Genomic DNA, 16,638 nt, shown 5'->3' with positions numbered 1-16,638 from the left:
TTTCCGTTATTTGTTAATGATTTCAGTAGAAAAATGTGGGTGCATTTTCATTAGCATAAATCAGACATCCTCAACATGTTTTACATGTTCAAGGCATTTTTGGAAAAGGAGTCAGGTTATTAGATAGCCACTCTTCGGTCCAACAATGGAGGGGGATTTTGTTCATCTTATTTTCCAACTTTTGTGCATCACATGACATTAAGCATGAGCATACCACACCTTACAACCCTTAGTAGAATGGTGTAGTTGAATGCAGGAATATAGTCATTGAGATGACTCGATCAATGTTGGAGCATAGAAAGTTTGAAAGCAGTTTTGGGTGGAGGTAGTCCATATTGCAGATTATTTTCTGAATCAATCTGCCACATATGTTGTTAAAAAGATGATCCCATAAGAAGCTTGGTCTAGACAGAAGCTCAATATCTGTCATGTGAAGGTTTTTGGCTCTACAACTTATGTTTGGTTTCGAAGTTCCAATAGCACTAAATTGGATTTCAAGACAGAAATTGATGTTCACAGATTGTAGTGATAATCACAAGGCTTATCGGCTGATTGATGTTGATAATGTTGATACTGATAGTCTCATATTCAATCGAGATGTGGTGTTTGATGAAGAACGTGATGGGATTACTGTCATCTATGTCAAAGAGCATGAAAAAAACTACAAGTGTTTATCAATGTCAAAGATATGAAGATGAAGCCATCATCAAAGTCAAATATAAGGAGCTGATTAATATTAAAATGATGAATAAACATAAGGTGTGACACTATAAAGGAATAAGGCAGTCAGTAATTACAAGGCAGTGATAATTAAAGACTATTTATGATATATGTTGATTGAGATTGTATAACAATACAAAGGACACATAAAGCAGCGAAGTATTTAATAATCCTTGTAAGTATTGAAAGCAGTGATAGTCAAATAAAAATATAATACACAGTGACTATGCAGAAATACATTTGGTAGATGAAAATGTGTATATACATGCTTAAAACAGGACAAATAAAATCACCTTGGAGACATACAACAATATTGAATGGCTGCATGAAGACAAAGATGGTAAAAGGCAATTCCAGGATTATCTGCAAATACAAAAATAAGTAAGAATACAAACGATTTATTCAAAAGAAAATGTAGGCCAATGAATTGGAGAGGCCCGATAAAACAAGTAAATGAATGCAACTGAAATACAAAAAGACAAGACGTAGATTTAAGGGACAATTATCAGACTTCTTTATGGAAAAGTGTTGAGACCTGTCCACGATCAATGATGTTGATGTCCTGCGATCATATAAGGAAGTCAAAGCAATTACATACAATAAAATAATATACAGTGTGTGAAAAATCGGCTATATGAGACTTACAGTGAAAGGTTATATGAAATGTATATTATCACTGCATACCAGATTGTATGGGTGCAAGCCATGCCCAAAATGGTGCTCCAAAATGATGGAATTTTAAGTTATTCAACAAGGGATACTACAATAAGGGTAAAGACCTGGAATCTCAATGTTCTAAGTGTTCGAAGGATTACTCAGAGGTTGTTCAATGTGTTTGAAGAACTAAATTGATTAAAGATGCGGCATTTGAAGACAATAGTTGCAAAGGTCAAAAATATTTGCGATGGGTTTCAAGCAGCGAACATCGAGTATGAAGTGGTGATAATAAATGTTGATGAAAACATTTAGAAGTACCCGTCAGAAACAATTCTCCTTATGCAGATGTGGTCGATTCTCTCAAACTAAGTAATTAAGAAAGTCTGCTGTCAAGATTTAATCAGCACATGAACGATGGAAATGTGGTTTTGACTGTAGATAAATACAGATGTGTCCCTATCAAGATTCAGAAGTTCTGTAGATACGATGGCTTTGGAGATTAAACTATATTTATGCCATGTTTGAACAACAAATACCTTTATGCAGTAATATTAAAAGGCATGCCAAATATTCAAAGAGGAGTCCATGTCTTTCTGAATTACGTCATAGTGCATATGAAGCAAATATGGTCCATTATGAGTTTTATGAAGTCAGAAATGTTACATGGAATGGTAACATTAAAAATAATACTAGTAAAGGTTAACAAGTGTGATCTAAGAAGAAAGGCGATTGTATATTTAAAAAATATAATTAGATTAATATTAATTATAGATGAAAGAAGTACGATTTAATTCTGAAGGGAAGTAACTTATAAAATTGAAGGCATTCCTTTGTTATCAAAATATAAAATATGACATGCATCATTGGCAAAAAATTGTGTAGTAAGTTGAAGAAGTAATACAAGTGTAATAAGAAAAATATTTAAGTCAGCAAGCAGAAAAATAGGAAGGGAAGAAGAGTATTTTAAAGAAATATATAATCAGATTTTAATCTGATATATATTTATAGAGAGAGACAATGTGAAAAAGAAAGAATCAGAGTACTCGAAGAAAGTAGAAGCACAGGAAGAAATTGGAAGAGCAGTAAAGAACTGTGGAATAATAAAGAAACATATATATCAGAGTATATGAGAAAGAAGATGGAGAGAAGATTATCAAAATATTAAAAAGAGACAATAAAGAGTGTATATATACATACATACATATATATATATATATATATAGTAGTTATACATACATACATATATATATATATACATGTATAGATGTATATGTATATATGTATGTATGTATATGTATATATATCGCTCTTATCACCGTAGAGGACCTCCCATGATCATTTTTTTTTTAAAATAGAAAATTCTCAAATCGGACCATTTCGGCTACCCTGCCTTGAATCGGGCTAGGCAAATTGCCTCTAGTCAAGCTGGCTCCCCTGTTGATTTTTTGCTCAAATCATGTCACCCAGCTCGCCTTGATGCTACATGACCCGAGTCCTGTGTGTGATCCAAAAGTGGTTAACTTTTATTTATTTATTTTAATGCCCAAAATTTCATTCTTATCGCTGTACATGGCCTCCCATGATCTTTTTTTTAAAATAGAAAATTCTCAAATCAGACCGTTTTGGCTACCCCACCTCGAATCGGGCTAGGCGATATATATGTGTGTGTGTGTGTGTGGGTCAAAATAATAAGGAAGATTGCTGCTCCTTTTCAATAAAGATATGAAGGAAGATTTTGGGATATGAGTATAGTTTCAACCCATATTATCAGATTAAAGAAAGAAAGTTTGAAGTTAAAGTGTCCATTATCAGGTGAATAAGAAACTTAGTTAGGTGGAGAAAAGAAGTTTGTGTGCAGTGGGTTGGTGTTCATGAAGATAGAAGTGGGGGTTGGTGCTTCTAGTAGGTCGGAGCTTGCGAAGTGTGGGAGTTGTGGCTTCTAGAGACTTGGTGCTCATAAACATAGGGGTTAGAGCCTCTAGTAGGTTGGAGCCTACAAAACATTGTAAAATAATACATTTATATAAAAGCATTTATTTGGTGTGGTTTTCTCCTGCATTGGGTTTCCACGTAAAATATTGTGACATTGTGTTCATGTGCATAGTTGTTCATTTCAGCATTTGAAGTTAATTGTTTGGCTAAAAGTTTTAAATTGGCAAATTTGTTATTATACTGATTCAAAGGTATACTAAAGGGGAATAGGCTATGGTAGTTGAACTTTAGTCTTTCTTGGAAAAAAAAAAACACTTGGGTGCTATAAGATCTTCCACCAAGGAAGGAACTTATTGGCTGCAAATGGGTGTACAAAGTCAAGAATACATAAGGCTAATGAAACTCTTGATAAGTACAAGTATTTGTAAGTAGTTTAAGGGTTTTCATAGAAGGAGGGCATCGACTAAGAGGAGAAATTCCCTCTTATAGCCAAAATGAGAACCATTTGACTTGTCTTCACTCTTTCAGCTCAGTTTGGATGGAAAGTCCATTAGATGGATGTGAAGTGTGCTTTACTCAATGGCGATTTGTAGGAAGAGGTCTACATGATGTAGCGTCCAGGTTTTACAGTAGTCAGTAAATATTACCAAGTTTGCAAATTGGTGAAAGCACTCTCTGGTCTGAAATAGATTCTTTGTGCATGGTACATCAAGATTGATAAATATTTGATTGATCAAAAGTTCCAGCAGTCTTTCTGATTGTAATCTGTATGTCAAGCATGTTAGTGGTGAGATTCTTAGTAATGTCATCTATGTTGATGATCTGATCATTATTGGTAGTGCTACACATTTGGTCACACATAATTTGTGCCAACTTTTGATATGACAGATTTTGGGCTTCTCCATTATTGTCTTGGTGGAGAGGTTTGGTAGATAGATATAAACACATTCATTTCTCAGTCAAAGTATGCATAAAATCTGTTGGATAAGTTTCAGATATATGATTGCAAACCTACTTCTACCCTTATGGAGAAAGGTCTGAAACTTTCATCCAAATTGGATCCAGCAGTGGTGGATGAATCATTGTTTAGGTAACTATGGTAGCCTTATCTATCTCACTTCAACTAGACCTGACATCAACTATGCTGTGAGCTACTTCTCTAGCTTCATGAGAGCCCCAAGAGCTGAACATTGGGTTGTAGCAATGATCGCAGTTGGTTTTAGAGACTTGGATTGGGCAGGTTGTGTTGATGACATAAATTGTACTTCTGGGTATGTTTTCAGTTTGGGCCCTGGTGTTGTCACAACCAACACAAAGCAACAAACAATAGCTCTTTCCTTAACAGAAGTTGAATATTAGGGAACTGTAAAGGTTGGTTGTGAGGTAGTTTGGCTTCAAAGGATTCTTGTGACATGCACATGCTACATGCAGATTCAACTCCCTTGTTCTGTCATAATCAAGGGGTCCTAAATCTTGCCAAAAATCATCGACAAGCTTGTCGAAGATGGATCATTGATGTTGTAGTATGGTACTGCTGGGGACCAGACTGCAAATATCCTCACCAAGTCTCTCAATCTGGAAAAGTTTGTCATGTTTAGCGAGCAACTTGGTGTAGTTGATAGAATGACCATTAAGGATGGGTATTATAATATTTTAGATTCTTTTAATATTTTAGTATCTTTCTCTTTTTTTAGCTAGCTTTATAAAATCTTCCATGCATGGTCATTTCAGTTTTTCATTTATTATTTTATTTTACTCTTCTACTTTAAGAAGACTTTAGCTTTAGTTTGAAGCTCTTGTAAATTTAGTTTGTTTGCTTCTGGAATCAGATTGTGTGAAAACTTTTACCATCAACGTTTTGGATCATACTCTGTGACCCATCATCAGGATGAGAAGGAAAAAAAGAATTGAAATAAAACCCATATTGATATGATTCCATAGGCAAGCAAACAATATATGGATTGTGGGAACCTGCTATCTTTGGCTATTGTAAATTGCTATATGTACCCGTTGAGTACATTAATTCATGTAAGCAATTTTGAGTTTTACTGCCTACCGCTTTTGTATTTATTTACAAATTTGTCTCAACTGAATATTCTATAATTATAGAACAGTGATGGCATCCAACTTTATTTTTATACCGAAGGGTGATGGCATCCAACTTTATTTTCACCATGGGCTACCTTCCTAACCTATGTAGTTACCTTTGTGAGCTCAAGCTAGTCTATGATATGATTTAAAGACCTGATATTTATCAACTGTGACCGAGCTATATGAACCGAAATGACTGAGGTCTGGACCAAACTCACAAGGAAAGGTCCTCTGCCACTGCCCACTGGGGTCTTCTGCAATTTATGAAGGCTTATTTCATTGGATCCTAAAATATCGTTGTTCCTCTGCTCTATTTATAGTATATACATGTGTTCTTTTGGATTCTGCCACCTTTTAGATTTGATCTTTTTACTTTGACTTTGTGCAAATCAGTTCTTGTATCTTCTTGTAGCTATTTTATTCCATGCAGGAAGTTTTATTTGAAGAATTATGCAATCTTCGTTGCTAGAGGAAATTCTTCTGTATGCATTCAATTGAATCTGTCATGAATTTCTGCACAAATACAAGCAAATTAATGTTGTGGCGTAGCTTGCAGAGCAAGCTTAACCAGTAATTTTGTTGTATTTGTCCTGCTTGCATAGATCACCAATTAGTCCAGTGGTTAATTCTACTGGATATATTTCCTTTCGAAACTTGCCAATGTGTCATGAAACATTTTGCTGTATCAATGGAGTCCCCAGGTACTTATAAATCTTTGTTGTGTTCACGATATCCAATTGTAAATTAGCACAATTAACCTTCTTGCCAGAAACTCCCTTTCATGTATTTAAGGCTTCCTCTATAGCAGCCGATTCCCTCGATATGACTAAAGCCAGAAACAATGTATCATCATACAATTGAAGATGTGTTCAATTATTCATATTATGTGATAGGTTTAAATATCCATATTAGATGACCCTCCCAAGTCAATTAGACAATTCTTTTCCTCTGTATCTTAGAGAGATTTGTTTAATTTCGTTTATAAAAGATAAAGTGATAATGTAATATCATTTCCCGCATTAGCTGGTTCTTTCTAAATTAATCATTATTCTTGCAGTCAATCCTTTGACATTCTTAGCGATATGATTGACTTGCCAGTCATGATAGTTGTTCAGTATGCAGACAACATAAATTTTCTAATAGAAAGTTTGATTTACACCAGTTACTTCAGTTTCCTCTACGCCTTGGCAGTCCATAATGGACATATTGGCGAATATCCATCAATTTTCAGGAATCATGATTGCAACTTTGTTGTTTTATGCAGGCTCACTAAAATAGCTATACTCATTCTGAGCAAATAAGTCATCAATGATTTGAAAGATGCTGAGTTGGCTTTTCAGTATGGACAATGTTACAACTCACTATTATTATCTTCCTGTAACTTAATCTCTGTCTCTTAAGGAAAACTTTGTGGAACCTTTTGGATGATCCATTGATGTTGTTTACTTCATTTATACACAAATTGGTTGTTAGAATGAGGTTTTCAATACTCATTGGATCACAGTCTCCAGATTTTCCACATCTATCATAGATAGATTAATTAGTGGAATACTTATCCTCATGTTGCAGTATATCTACAAAGGGCTATCCCTGTGTTTACATTTATTCTCTTTGCTTGAGGTTTTCTGTGAGTTTCAATCATTCTGCTTATGATTGTCTGTTAGTTAAAAAGCATCAAGCCAAGAATATGTACACCATTTGGCTAAAGTCTATGCACTTACTGAAGAATTGAGTCAAATGTGAAAATCCTTCTGACTGATAGTGTGGCCTTTCACAATTTCAAACTGATTATAGTTTTTAGATATGCTTGGAGTAACAAAGTACTCTTAACAACACCATCAACAGCTCAAATCTTTTTGTTATTGGTCTTTTACCAGTTTGCAGCAGATTGGCAAAAATGCGTGAAGGTTGTGTTAGTTCCCAAAACCACAGATTGGAAATCCAAGAGCTTGCCACTTCTCTAATAGGATTCCGCAATCAGTTCTGGCCAATGAACAAGAATCACCTTGATTCCCTTGCACTTTAGGCTCTGCTACACCTAGGCGGGTAGACCTTCTCCTCAAACTTGGTCACTTGGTTCAGAGCTTTTCTAAAGTGAATTTAAGCTTTGGAGTTCCTCAACTGGCAAGGTCCTTAAACTCGATGAAACCAAAACTGAATGTTGAGATTTGGTTGGATGTTTTGTACAGTTGAAAATTTGATGCTTGTAGGAAGGAAGTTACAGATTTTCCAACTTCAATAATAAAAAAAACCAGTGCCTTTGCTCATCTGGGCAATAGAGTCAACTTCAGTGAATTTTCACGTACAACTTTATAAAGTTCTTATGCACTTGAACTGCCAATAATTAAATAATCAAGATGCAACAGGCCAAATATTATGCAATCTTAAATTAGTCCAAATTGAGCTTTAACTCCTCTGGTAGGGAGACAAATTGGACACAAATACGGAAACAACTATATATTTCACAATATCTGTGATGATCAAATTTAAAATGCTAAATGACCATGTCCACTAATCCGACATTTAAATTGTATACAAAATTCTAAAAAATAATTACAAAGGACGATTCATCTGTAGTTTAAATCTCCATGCCATTTAAAAATAAACAAAAGACTTTATTTTATCGTTAAAATAAAATAATTGAATTTATATTACAAGTCATATTTAAGCCCTTATTCCTCCATACAAATAAATATAAAATACTCCTTGTTGAATGTGAATGATTGTTTTCTAATATCGAATATCTCAAATAAAATAGTTTATATTTATATCCTATTTGTTTGAGGACATGTCTTTTCATGTTAAAGGGTTATATCCCTTCAAAAATAAATCACACTTCTTCAAAAGTTAATAATCTTCTTTAACTTTAACTTTATGACTTATCAAATAAAATCACACTTCCTCAAAATAATAATTGCTCCTTTTAATAGCTAATTTGTTAATGTCGTTTAACCTTAATTCAAGCTTTCTGTTGTTTGCAATCGCATGGTCTTCTACAACACACAATACTCCCTTGCTCATTGATTCTCTGGTGATGGTGATGTCTTCCTCCCATGACTTCCAAGTCATGGTGATCTTCTTTTATTCTCCAGGTTATTGTAGCACTTTATAGATGACAGAGACATCATTATGGGCACGATTCGATTCCTTGGAACTTTGTTTTGGAAGGCGTGGCATGATATTCTTCCAAACTCATTAAATTTCCCGATGGAGTGATGGAGTTTCTCGGAATAGAGTTTCCTGAAAAAATATATTCATATCATATGTTTTTCTTTGACTCGGGATGATGTGAATGCACTTAGTATCTTTCATTGCCAATCGTGTCTTGTCTTTGGCTTACGTGACTTTCATACGAATTTACATGTCTTCTACAATGGCTATCGTCACAGTCAAATTTCCTATTATTGATTCAAGATTCTAATGTTCCGTGGCCGAGTTGTGATTGCGTTGAGCATATATTGGAGACTCCATTTTGAGCGTAGTCTTTAGTTCTTCTGCTGGACTAATTGCTCCTCTTCATAGTTTGTCAAATGCATACTCCCTTTCTAGTAAGTGCCTTGTGATTATTTAGGGTGCCAACTATGCCTGTATCCTTTCCCTGCAATAAAATCACCAGTACCGTTGCAAGGGGTTGCTGCTTCTATTCTGCAGGTTTTCTCATGATTCTGAGTTTCAGAGATTCCTGTGGATGTTGCACTTTGCACATTCTTCCTTTCATTATGATATGCATATGAATTTATGGGAAATGAATAAGCCTGATAAAGTATTCCCTTCTCAATGACAATACTATAAAGTTTTCAACATTATTTCACAAATGGTGACCTAAATTTTTGGGCTCCATCAGATTCGATCCTTTTTCTATGTGTTGAATAAGGAAACTTGAGATAGGCTAGTGGGAGGTGAAAACTTGGTACCCCTGTATATAGGCCTAATGCCATTTTGTTTAGATTCTTTTTTCTGTTTCTCACTTAGTATTTTCAACAGAAAACAGACTGGCTATCTAGTTTCATTTCCAGAAAGAACTTATACTTTTCAGCAGCTTACATGGTAGGATTGTGGATTATAAGTAGGTTCCATTTGCAGGATGAGTTTTTAGAAGATAGTTGTAAGTGAGCTAGAGAGAAATTCGTGGCTGGATTTTCTTGGTAGCATATGCAAAATAAGATCTAAAGTTGCAAGTCATATTAAATAGTTTCAAATATTTATGAGAAGACTCAACTAATTTATAAATCCATACTTTGGTTTGTTTTCTATATGGTGGTCTATGTAAAATAAAACATTTTTCTCACATGATCTAGAAATCTATTATAGGTTGATTTGTACAGTCATTATGCATGGGATGCACTGAAGATCAATTGATTTGCCTTTTACAGTTTATGTGATCATTTGACTTTAGGTACTAATCTTCTTGATGCAAGTAGGATGATTCTTGTGCTAGCTAGTTACAAACATCAAGTATTATTGATAAGCATTAACTTCCATTGGTTCAAGCAGGATGCCCTGCCTACTTTTCCAAATGCTGATGCCTTTGCCTGCATTGAAAGGGAGCTGGAGTTGCCACTTGAATCAATCTTCTCAGCTATCTCAGCATCTCCAATTGCAGCAGCTAGTTTGGGCCAAGTGTATAAAGCTCGGCTAAGATATTCTGGACAAAAGGTTGCTGTTAAAGTCCAAAGGCCCATGATTGAAGAAGCTATTGGACTAGATTTTTACTTGGTTCGTGGCTTAAGTAAGCTTATTAATAAGTATGTGGACATTGTCACCAGTGACGTTGTTGCACTTGTAGATGAGTTTGCACGGAGAGTATATCAGGAACTCAACTATGTCCAGGTGACTCTTATCCTCCACTCATGTGGATTCGTAATTTCATACGGTTTCTTTCTTCTTATTCTCACTTTATTTCTCTTATCTTCTTCTCGTTTTTCTTCTTCCAAGTAAAAATGAAGTTACAGAGAATAAGATGAAGATAGATGGTACTGAGTGACATTTTTTGTTTTTTCTTGCATGCTGAAAATTTTAATTGCATATTACAATGAAAAGTATGAGCCCCCACAGAGTAGAGCTTCCCCTATTCCTAAAGAAAGAAGGGAATATATCTGCAGTTGGGCATCATATTTATTAGATAATAGATACAAATGGAATTTATAATAAGTTTGGCACCAGAACCGGATAGCAAATCTGGAATCCTAGGATATGTTCTAGATGTCTTCGTTTTGCTCACTCTTTAGTACAATGTGTACCTGAAAGAGCAGTTCTGGGCAATAAAATCTGCCAGCTGCACACACTGATCTTGAAGGCCGGTGGTGGGATCTAGATATATTAATTTCTTCATATTTTTATTCATCATTTATGGACAACCATTTTAACTTTAATACCTCTTCTAATCATATGCACCATGTAGTGTTGTGATTCATATTTAGAAAAGGTTTTTCTGTTTGAATTGTTACTTAATCCTTTGATACTGCTTTATTTCCACAAAGAGTAACCTTGAATCTGTCACTTAGTCAATTATGTTGACAGTTTCTTTATAAGGCTCGCTTCTGAGATAATTTTTTGGAGATGTGAATATTCCCTTAAAGGAATCAAACATTTTTCCTTGTATATCATGGCAATGTCCTGGTCCTGTCCAGTATATATATATATATATACCTACTTTAAGACTGAATACTCCAAGCCAGATGAGTGGAGACAACCTACTGAGTTGTGCAGATTCTAATACTAGAGATTCTGATTTGTGAAATCATGGAAATCAGATGTCACATTTGCTGAAGACATAGTTACACCACCCTGGGGAATGGGGAGATCTCGGGACAGGGGGACAAGTTTCCGAGCAGGGGGCACAGAGGGGCATCAATTTTGGTAGGGGGGGTGGGGGGCTGTTGGGGGGAGAGGGGGGGTTGTATATACCATATGCTAGTTATGAAAAGATGTATAACATTAACAATATAGGACACAAAGATGTAAAATTAAAAATATGAATTTTCTAAAATTGAAATACTTGAATATTGCATTGTGATTGAACATTGAATCTAAATATTAGAATTCTAAATACTTGAATCAGCAAAGCCAAATAATAATAGTCATAGATATCAAAATTTTTAAAGTTTGAGTATCTCATCAATCATCATTAACATGATTACATATAATGATAATCATAATGTCAACTCAATATGATATTCAAATTCAATGTTCAATGTTCATAAATCAAAAATCAAAATGCCAAGGGCCAAAGTCTCAAATGTAGTGAAGGAGGCCTCTAATCATCCCTTAGGAGGGAAGCAAGCTCGTCATCATTGAAAGTTGAAACTATCAAACTCTCCAAGGTTAAGAGCTCTGAAAGGAACATCAACAAACCCTGCACGTGCAGTATCCTTATCATCATTATCAATCTATATGATGGCTCCTCTGGCTCTACATCCCATCGTGCTGCGAGGCTCTCCTTGTACATGTGTCTTGCGATCATTCATGCACAAGACACTATGTACAACTACTAGCTTCTCTGCTCTTTGAGAGGTAAGCCTATTACTCTTAATAGAGTGGATAAATCTATATATAGACTAGTTCCTTTTAGAAATGAAGAACTGGATACCAGACATAGCAATCAATTAACTAGTGTGAGAAAAGCTGAAAAGTAGAACTCTTGAAGTTACCTTAAAAAATAAAAAGTTAAAGCATTTCTCGAATATAAATTGAAATTATTCTTAAATCAATAATAGCTTCTGAATTTGAAGAACTAGATACTTGAGACAAGAAACATAGAGCTAGTGTGGTGTTTGTTGATTTCGGTCCATGACAAGTTCACCACAAAATCAGATCCTCCTGTGTCATACTTTTTTGGTCTGCCTTTGCTGTAGGCCTATAACCTCCAGGAGTAGCAAATTCATTCTTCTCAAGGTGAACCTTACCAGCTGTCTCAGAGTCAAATATCCTAGCGATGCACTTGAAGAACCCTTCCTTCACGGAGAAAACTAAAAATTCAAATTACTGGCAAATAGAAGATGCTAGTTATGAAAAGGTTTCACCGTTCAAGTATCAACATGTATGCCAATATAGGACATAAAGATGATTAAAATAAGTAGCATGATATGAATCACCTCATCATCCTGAATCAATGTGACTCTACCAGGCCTAGGCATGTACCGCTACAGATTTAATGCACAAGCAGCCATATGTAGGGGAGTATTTATGTTGTTCCATTTGTGCTGAATGATAGGCCGAATGTGCTCATGGTAGAATGCTAAACTAGGATCCCTCTCTCGCACAATTGCCCTCATCTAGCCAAGCATAGAATCAATTTGTTCATAGACCTCTCCAAGGCTAGGCACATCCCCATCCCCATATTTGATGAATTGGAAAATTGGAGTGATGATAGAGACGATGTATTTTGCATCACTCCAAAATAAGTCACTCTTCGCTATATCCTTCACCCTCCTCCCTTGCTTTGTCTTCGAGCCATCCCACCATTTCTACTCATTCATCATGACCATGAGTTGTAGTGGCTCCTACAACTCAAGCATTCTCTCCAAAAGAACGAAGTAGGATGGTTTTAGGGACTTCATCGCAAAGCTCCTAAAGAATGCATGTGAAGCATGGTGGTTGCAGAGATACATTTGCACATCTCTAGCATCACTAACCACTCCCTTTATCCAGTCAATCTTACCCATGTCCTTGAGTACATTGTTCATGGCATGCATACAACATGGAGTTCATCAAATATGTCTATATGTTGCATCAACAAGCCTCCTTGTTGTTCTACACATAGATGTTGCATCAGTCACCACTTGGGCCACATTTTGTGGCCCAATCTCTTCTATTGTTGTGCAAAGGATGTCAAACTGAAAATCAGTGTCCTTTCGACACTGTACATTGTTCATGGCATGCATACAACATGGAGTTCATCAAATATGTCTATATGTTGCATCAACAAGCCTCCCTGTTGTTCTACACATAGATGTTGCATCAGTCACCACTTGGGCCACATTTTGTGGCCCAATCTCTTCTATTGCTGTGCAAAGGATGTCAAACTGAAAATCAGTGTCCTTTCGACGCTCTGCAGAATCAACCACCTTGATAAAGAATGGGCCATCTACGCATGCAACTATGATATTGATGAGTGGACAGTTCTTAATGTCCGTCCGCCCATCCATGATAATGCTGCATTTTGACTCCTCCCATACAGCCCTCGTGGTTTCCATTGTCTGACTGCTCTTGGCATACTCATTATCCAAGATAGTAGTCCTCAATTTGAGCTCACCTAGTGGCTCAAATGATGATCCTCCCCCCTTCGCAACCTTCTGCAACATCTCCTTATAATAAGGAGATCGAGCTATGTGAAGTGGTACACCATTAGAAAAAAAGGAATCTACCAATGGCTTCCTCTATCTTCCTCTTTAATGTGTGCTTTAAATAAATCTTCTATCTGGTTACTTTCAATTAGAACCTTCTATTTCCCCTTGTTTGGTTCCACATCATTCATAGCACTGGAAGTGGAAGGTCCCGAGGCCGCTCCTATAAATGATGATGCTTTCGGTTGCAATCTAGGAGGAAAAGTATGTGGCTGTCCCTGTAATTGCTGCTCCTGTGATTGCTGAATATACTGAATTTGTTGCCTATGAGATAAGGTAGGAGGCATCGCAATCCCCAAGTCATCTAGAATGCCTCAAAGCTTGCTGAATTCAATTCTATAATGCAAGTTTTTATTGTGGCTCAAAAATTCACATGCCCCTACACCTTTTCCTATCCAAAAGGAGAAGTCTGCTTTCACTCTAGTGATGCTACCAAACCATTATGTACCACATATGTTGCATTTCCACTTCGTTGTGACACCACCTACTTGTGTTAGATCATCTATCCTTGTAGAAAACTATGTAAGAGGTGACTTAGGATCATATTTACCCCTAGCCAACTTCGTCAAAAGTGGGGAGGGGTAATTGGTAGATGGTGGACCAGGTGGCCAAGTATTTGTGGATTAAGACTCAGTTTGCTCATCCTCCTCATTACTTTCATGCTTAGGTACATATTCTTGTCTACCATCTCTATGAGAATGAGTTTCCAGTTCCATCTCAAAATTTATGCCACTTGTATCATGACCATGGGAGTTCATTTTGAAACTGCATTTAACCAAATGAAACAAATAAAACAATAAATATATGGTTTCAGCCTATGCCCTTCTTTAAAATAACAAGGTTTTCTGTCAAAATTTAAGTAACAATAATTATAATTGAAACAACAAGAATCTACTTCAATCTAGAAATGATAACTATAACAAAAAGAAATAAGAAATATAAAACTGAAAATAATGAAAAATCAGTGAGAAACCCTACCTTTTGCTTGAAAATTTTTTTCAACAAGGTGACGAATCTTCCTCCTCTTCTTCTTGCTCCTTTTCACTCCTCTTTGCCTTGCAATTACTCTTTCACCCCTCACAAGCAACCCTTTTCTCAACTTTTCACTCTTCTTTTGGGTGCTGTTGCAAAAAATAATGAACACAAAATGAATGCAAATGAAGCCCATAGTAAATGTAAGAAATGTAACACATTTTAATGGCCCCACATGTCTTGGGGTTGAAAACTGACCCATTAGAATTAATTAAAAAGTTGTATTTATTTATAAAAACTAGTGAACTTTATGATTGTGATGAGGGACACCTAGACATCCCCTAGAGGGGTCGAGGGATGCATCCCCATTTCCTTGTCCCCTCAAGCGATGTCAAGACGTCTCCCTGTTTCCTAGGGGACAATGTATTAAGATAATATCTTATACTTTTTATAATAATCAACTACTTGTCTGTAGTTCGTCTTTCAGTCTAGATAGGAATGTTTCCTATCCTGTCTCTTTTGTCTTCAGTCCAGATAGGAATGTTTCCTATCCTGTCTCCAGTTTTGTTTCTAATTCCGTCTTTAGTCTATGTTGTTTATTTTAGAAACAATGTCCTTGTAATTCTTTATAAGGAACACATTTGTTCCTTTGTTAATCAATCAATCATCCGGAAATCCGTTAATCTGCCAACAATTCTTGAATCTTGTAACATGGTATCGGAGCCAATACTTGATTTATAATTTCATTCGAAATTATTTGCTCAAATTTTTTGAATTTCGGCTAGGGTTTCTGTTTAGTTAGCAAATCACGTTTTTCGAGTTTTCAAGGGCAGTATTGTTCTGCAAATAGCAGGCAGTTTCCTTCTGGCGTTTTCTTTTCTCTTGGAGACTCACGGCTCTGCATTTAGTAAATATTCGTGTCTTCCACGGGTCGATGCCCATAATTCATGTCAGAATCCGAAACGCCAAGATATTGCCGCCGGAAGTAGTATCTGTATTTTGCAGAAGTTGATCGGCGGCAAGATCACGAGCTGACGGCATTGGCCGAATGCGAACGAGACTTAAACTGGACTGAAGGGTTTGCGTTTTTTCTTAGCAAGTTTGCCACTGCGAAATTCGATTTTTATCTTGCAGATTTTTTCCCTTCAAACGCAGTGAAAACGTGTTCAATCCGTTTTTTTTATATATCCTGGTTTGGGTAGTCATTTAGTACAAATCCGCTGTCTCAAATCCACCCTTATCTGCGTGGATCCGCCTATCTCAAATCCGCTTGTTCCAAGATCTGCCTATGTTCGCCATTTTTCCTGCAAATCTGATCTTCAAAAGTTGCCGACTAGGGTTTTGCTCAAAACCCTAGTTTTTTGACTTCCAATTTTTTTTTTGTTTGTAGCTTCTTGGTGGGTTTTTCAAGATCTCATCTGGGTCTTCGTCAGAATTTTCTGGGTACCTCGTTTTCCGTGCCTCAATTTTCGAGCCGACAGATTTACATTGCGATTGCAGATTCCTTCCGAGATTTCTGTCTACTTTTCTGGGCATTTGTCTTTTTTTTGGGTCAGCCTCAACATTGCCTTGAACTTCGTGCAAATGGCATCTTTGACTAATCTGATGTTGGAGGGCAGTCTACGATTCAATGGCCACAATTATAATCACTGGAAGTAATACATGTTGACAATCTTCGAATATCGTCATTTGGATGAGCTTGTTCTGGGCACAAAGACTCGTCCGATCTCCGACCAAGCAGAACAGGACAAGCTTGATGATCACAATCGAGAGGCTGTTATGCTTCTTAAGCTCTCTGTTATCGATGATCAGCTACTGCAAATTCCTTCTGGCAAGTCAGCTGCAGAAATCTGGAAATATCTGAAGGAGCTGCATGAAACATCTGACAAAAGTCGGGCATTCTTTCTAAAGAATCAGTTGT

General features: G+C 36.2%; 1 protein-coding gene across 1 annotated transcript in view; it reads left to right on the top strand.

Annotated features, from left to right (window-relative positions):
- Window positions 1-16,638, top strand: part of LOC149563958 (Protein kinase superfamily protein) — a 140,413-nt gene that overhangs the window by 74,881 nt on the left and 48,894 nt on the right. Inside the window, exon 3 of the mRNA XM_089827063.1 lies at window positions 9,895-10,230. Coding sequence (XP_089683189.1) covers window positions 9,895-10,230 — 336 coding nt within the window. The remainder of the gene's footprint in view (window positions 1-9,894; window positions 10,231-16,638) is intronic.

The sequence above is a fragment of the Cupressus sempervirens genome, chromosome 4 (assembly GCF_028749045.1).
Source record: "Cupressus sempervirens isolate cs-2001-9-10 chromosome 4, ASM2874904v1, whole genome shotgun sequence".
Lineage (NCBI taxonomy): Eukaryota > Viridiplantae > Streptophyta > Pinopsida > Cupressales > Cupressaceae > Cupressus > Cupressus sempervirens.
Note: the sequence above shows the minus strand (reverse complement) of the source record. Positions and strands in the feature narration are given on the sequence as shown.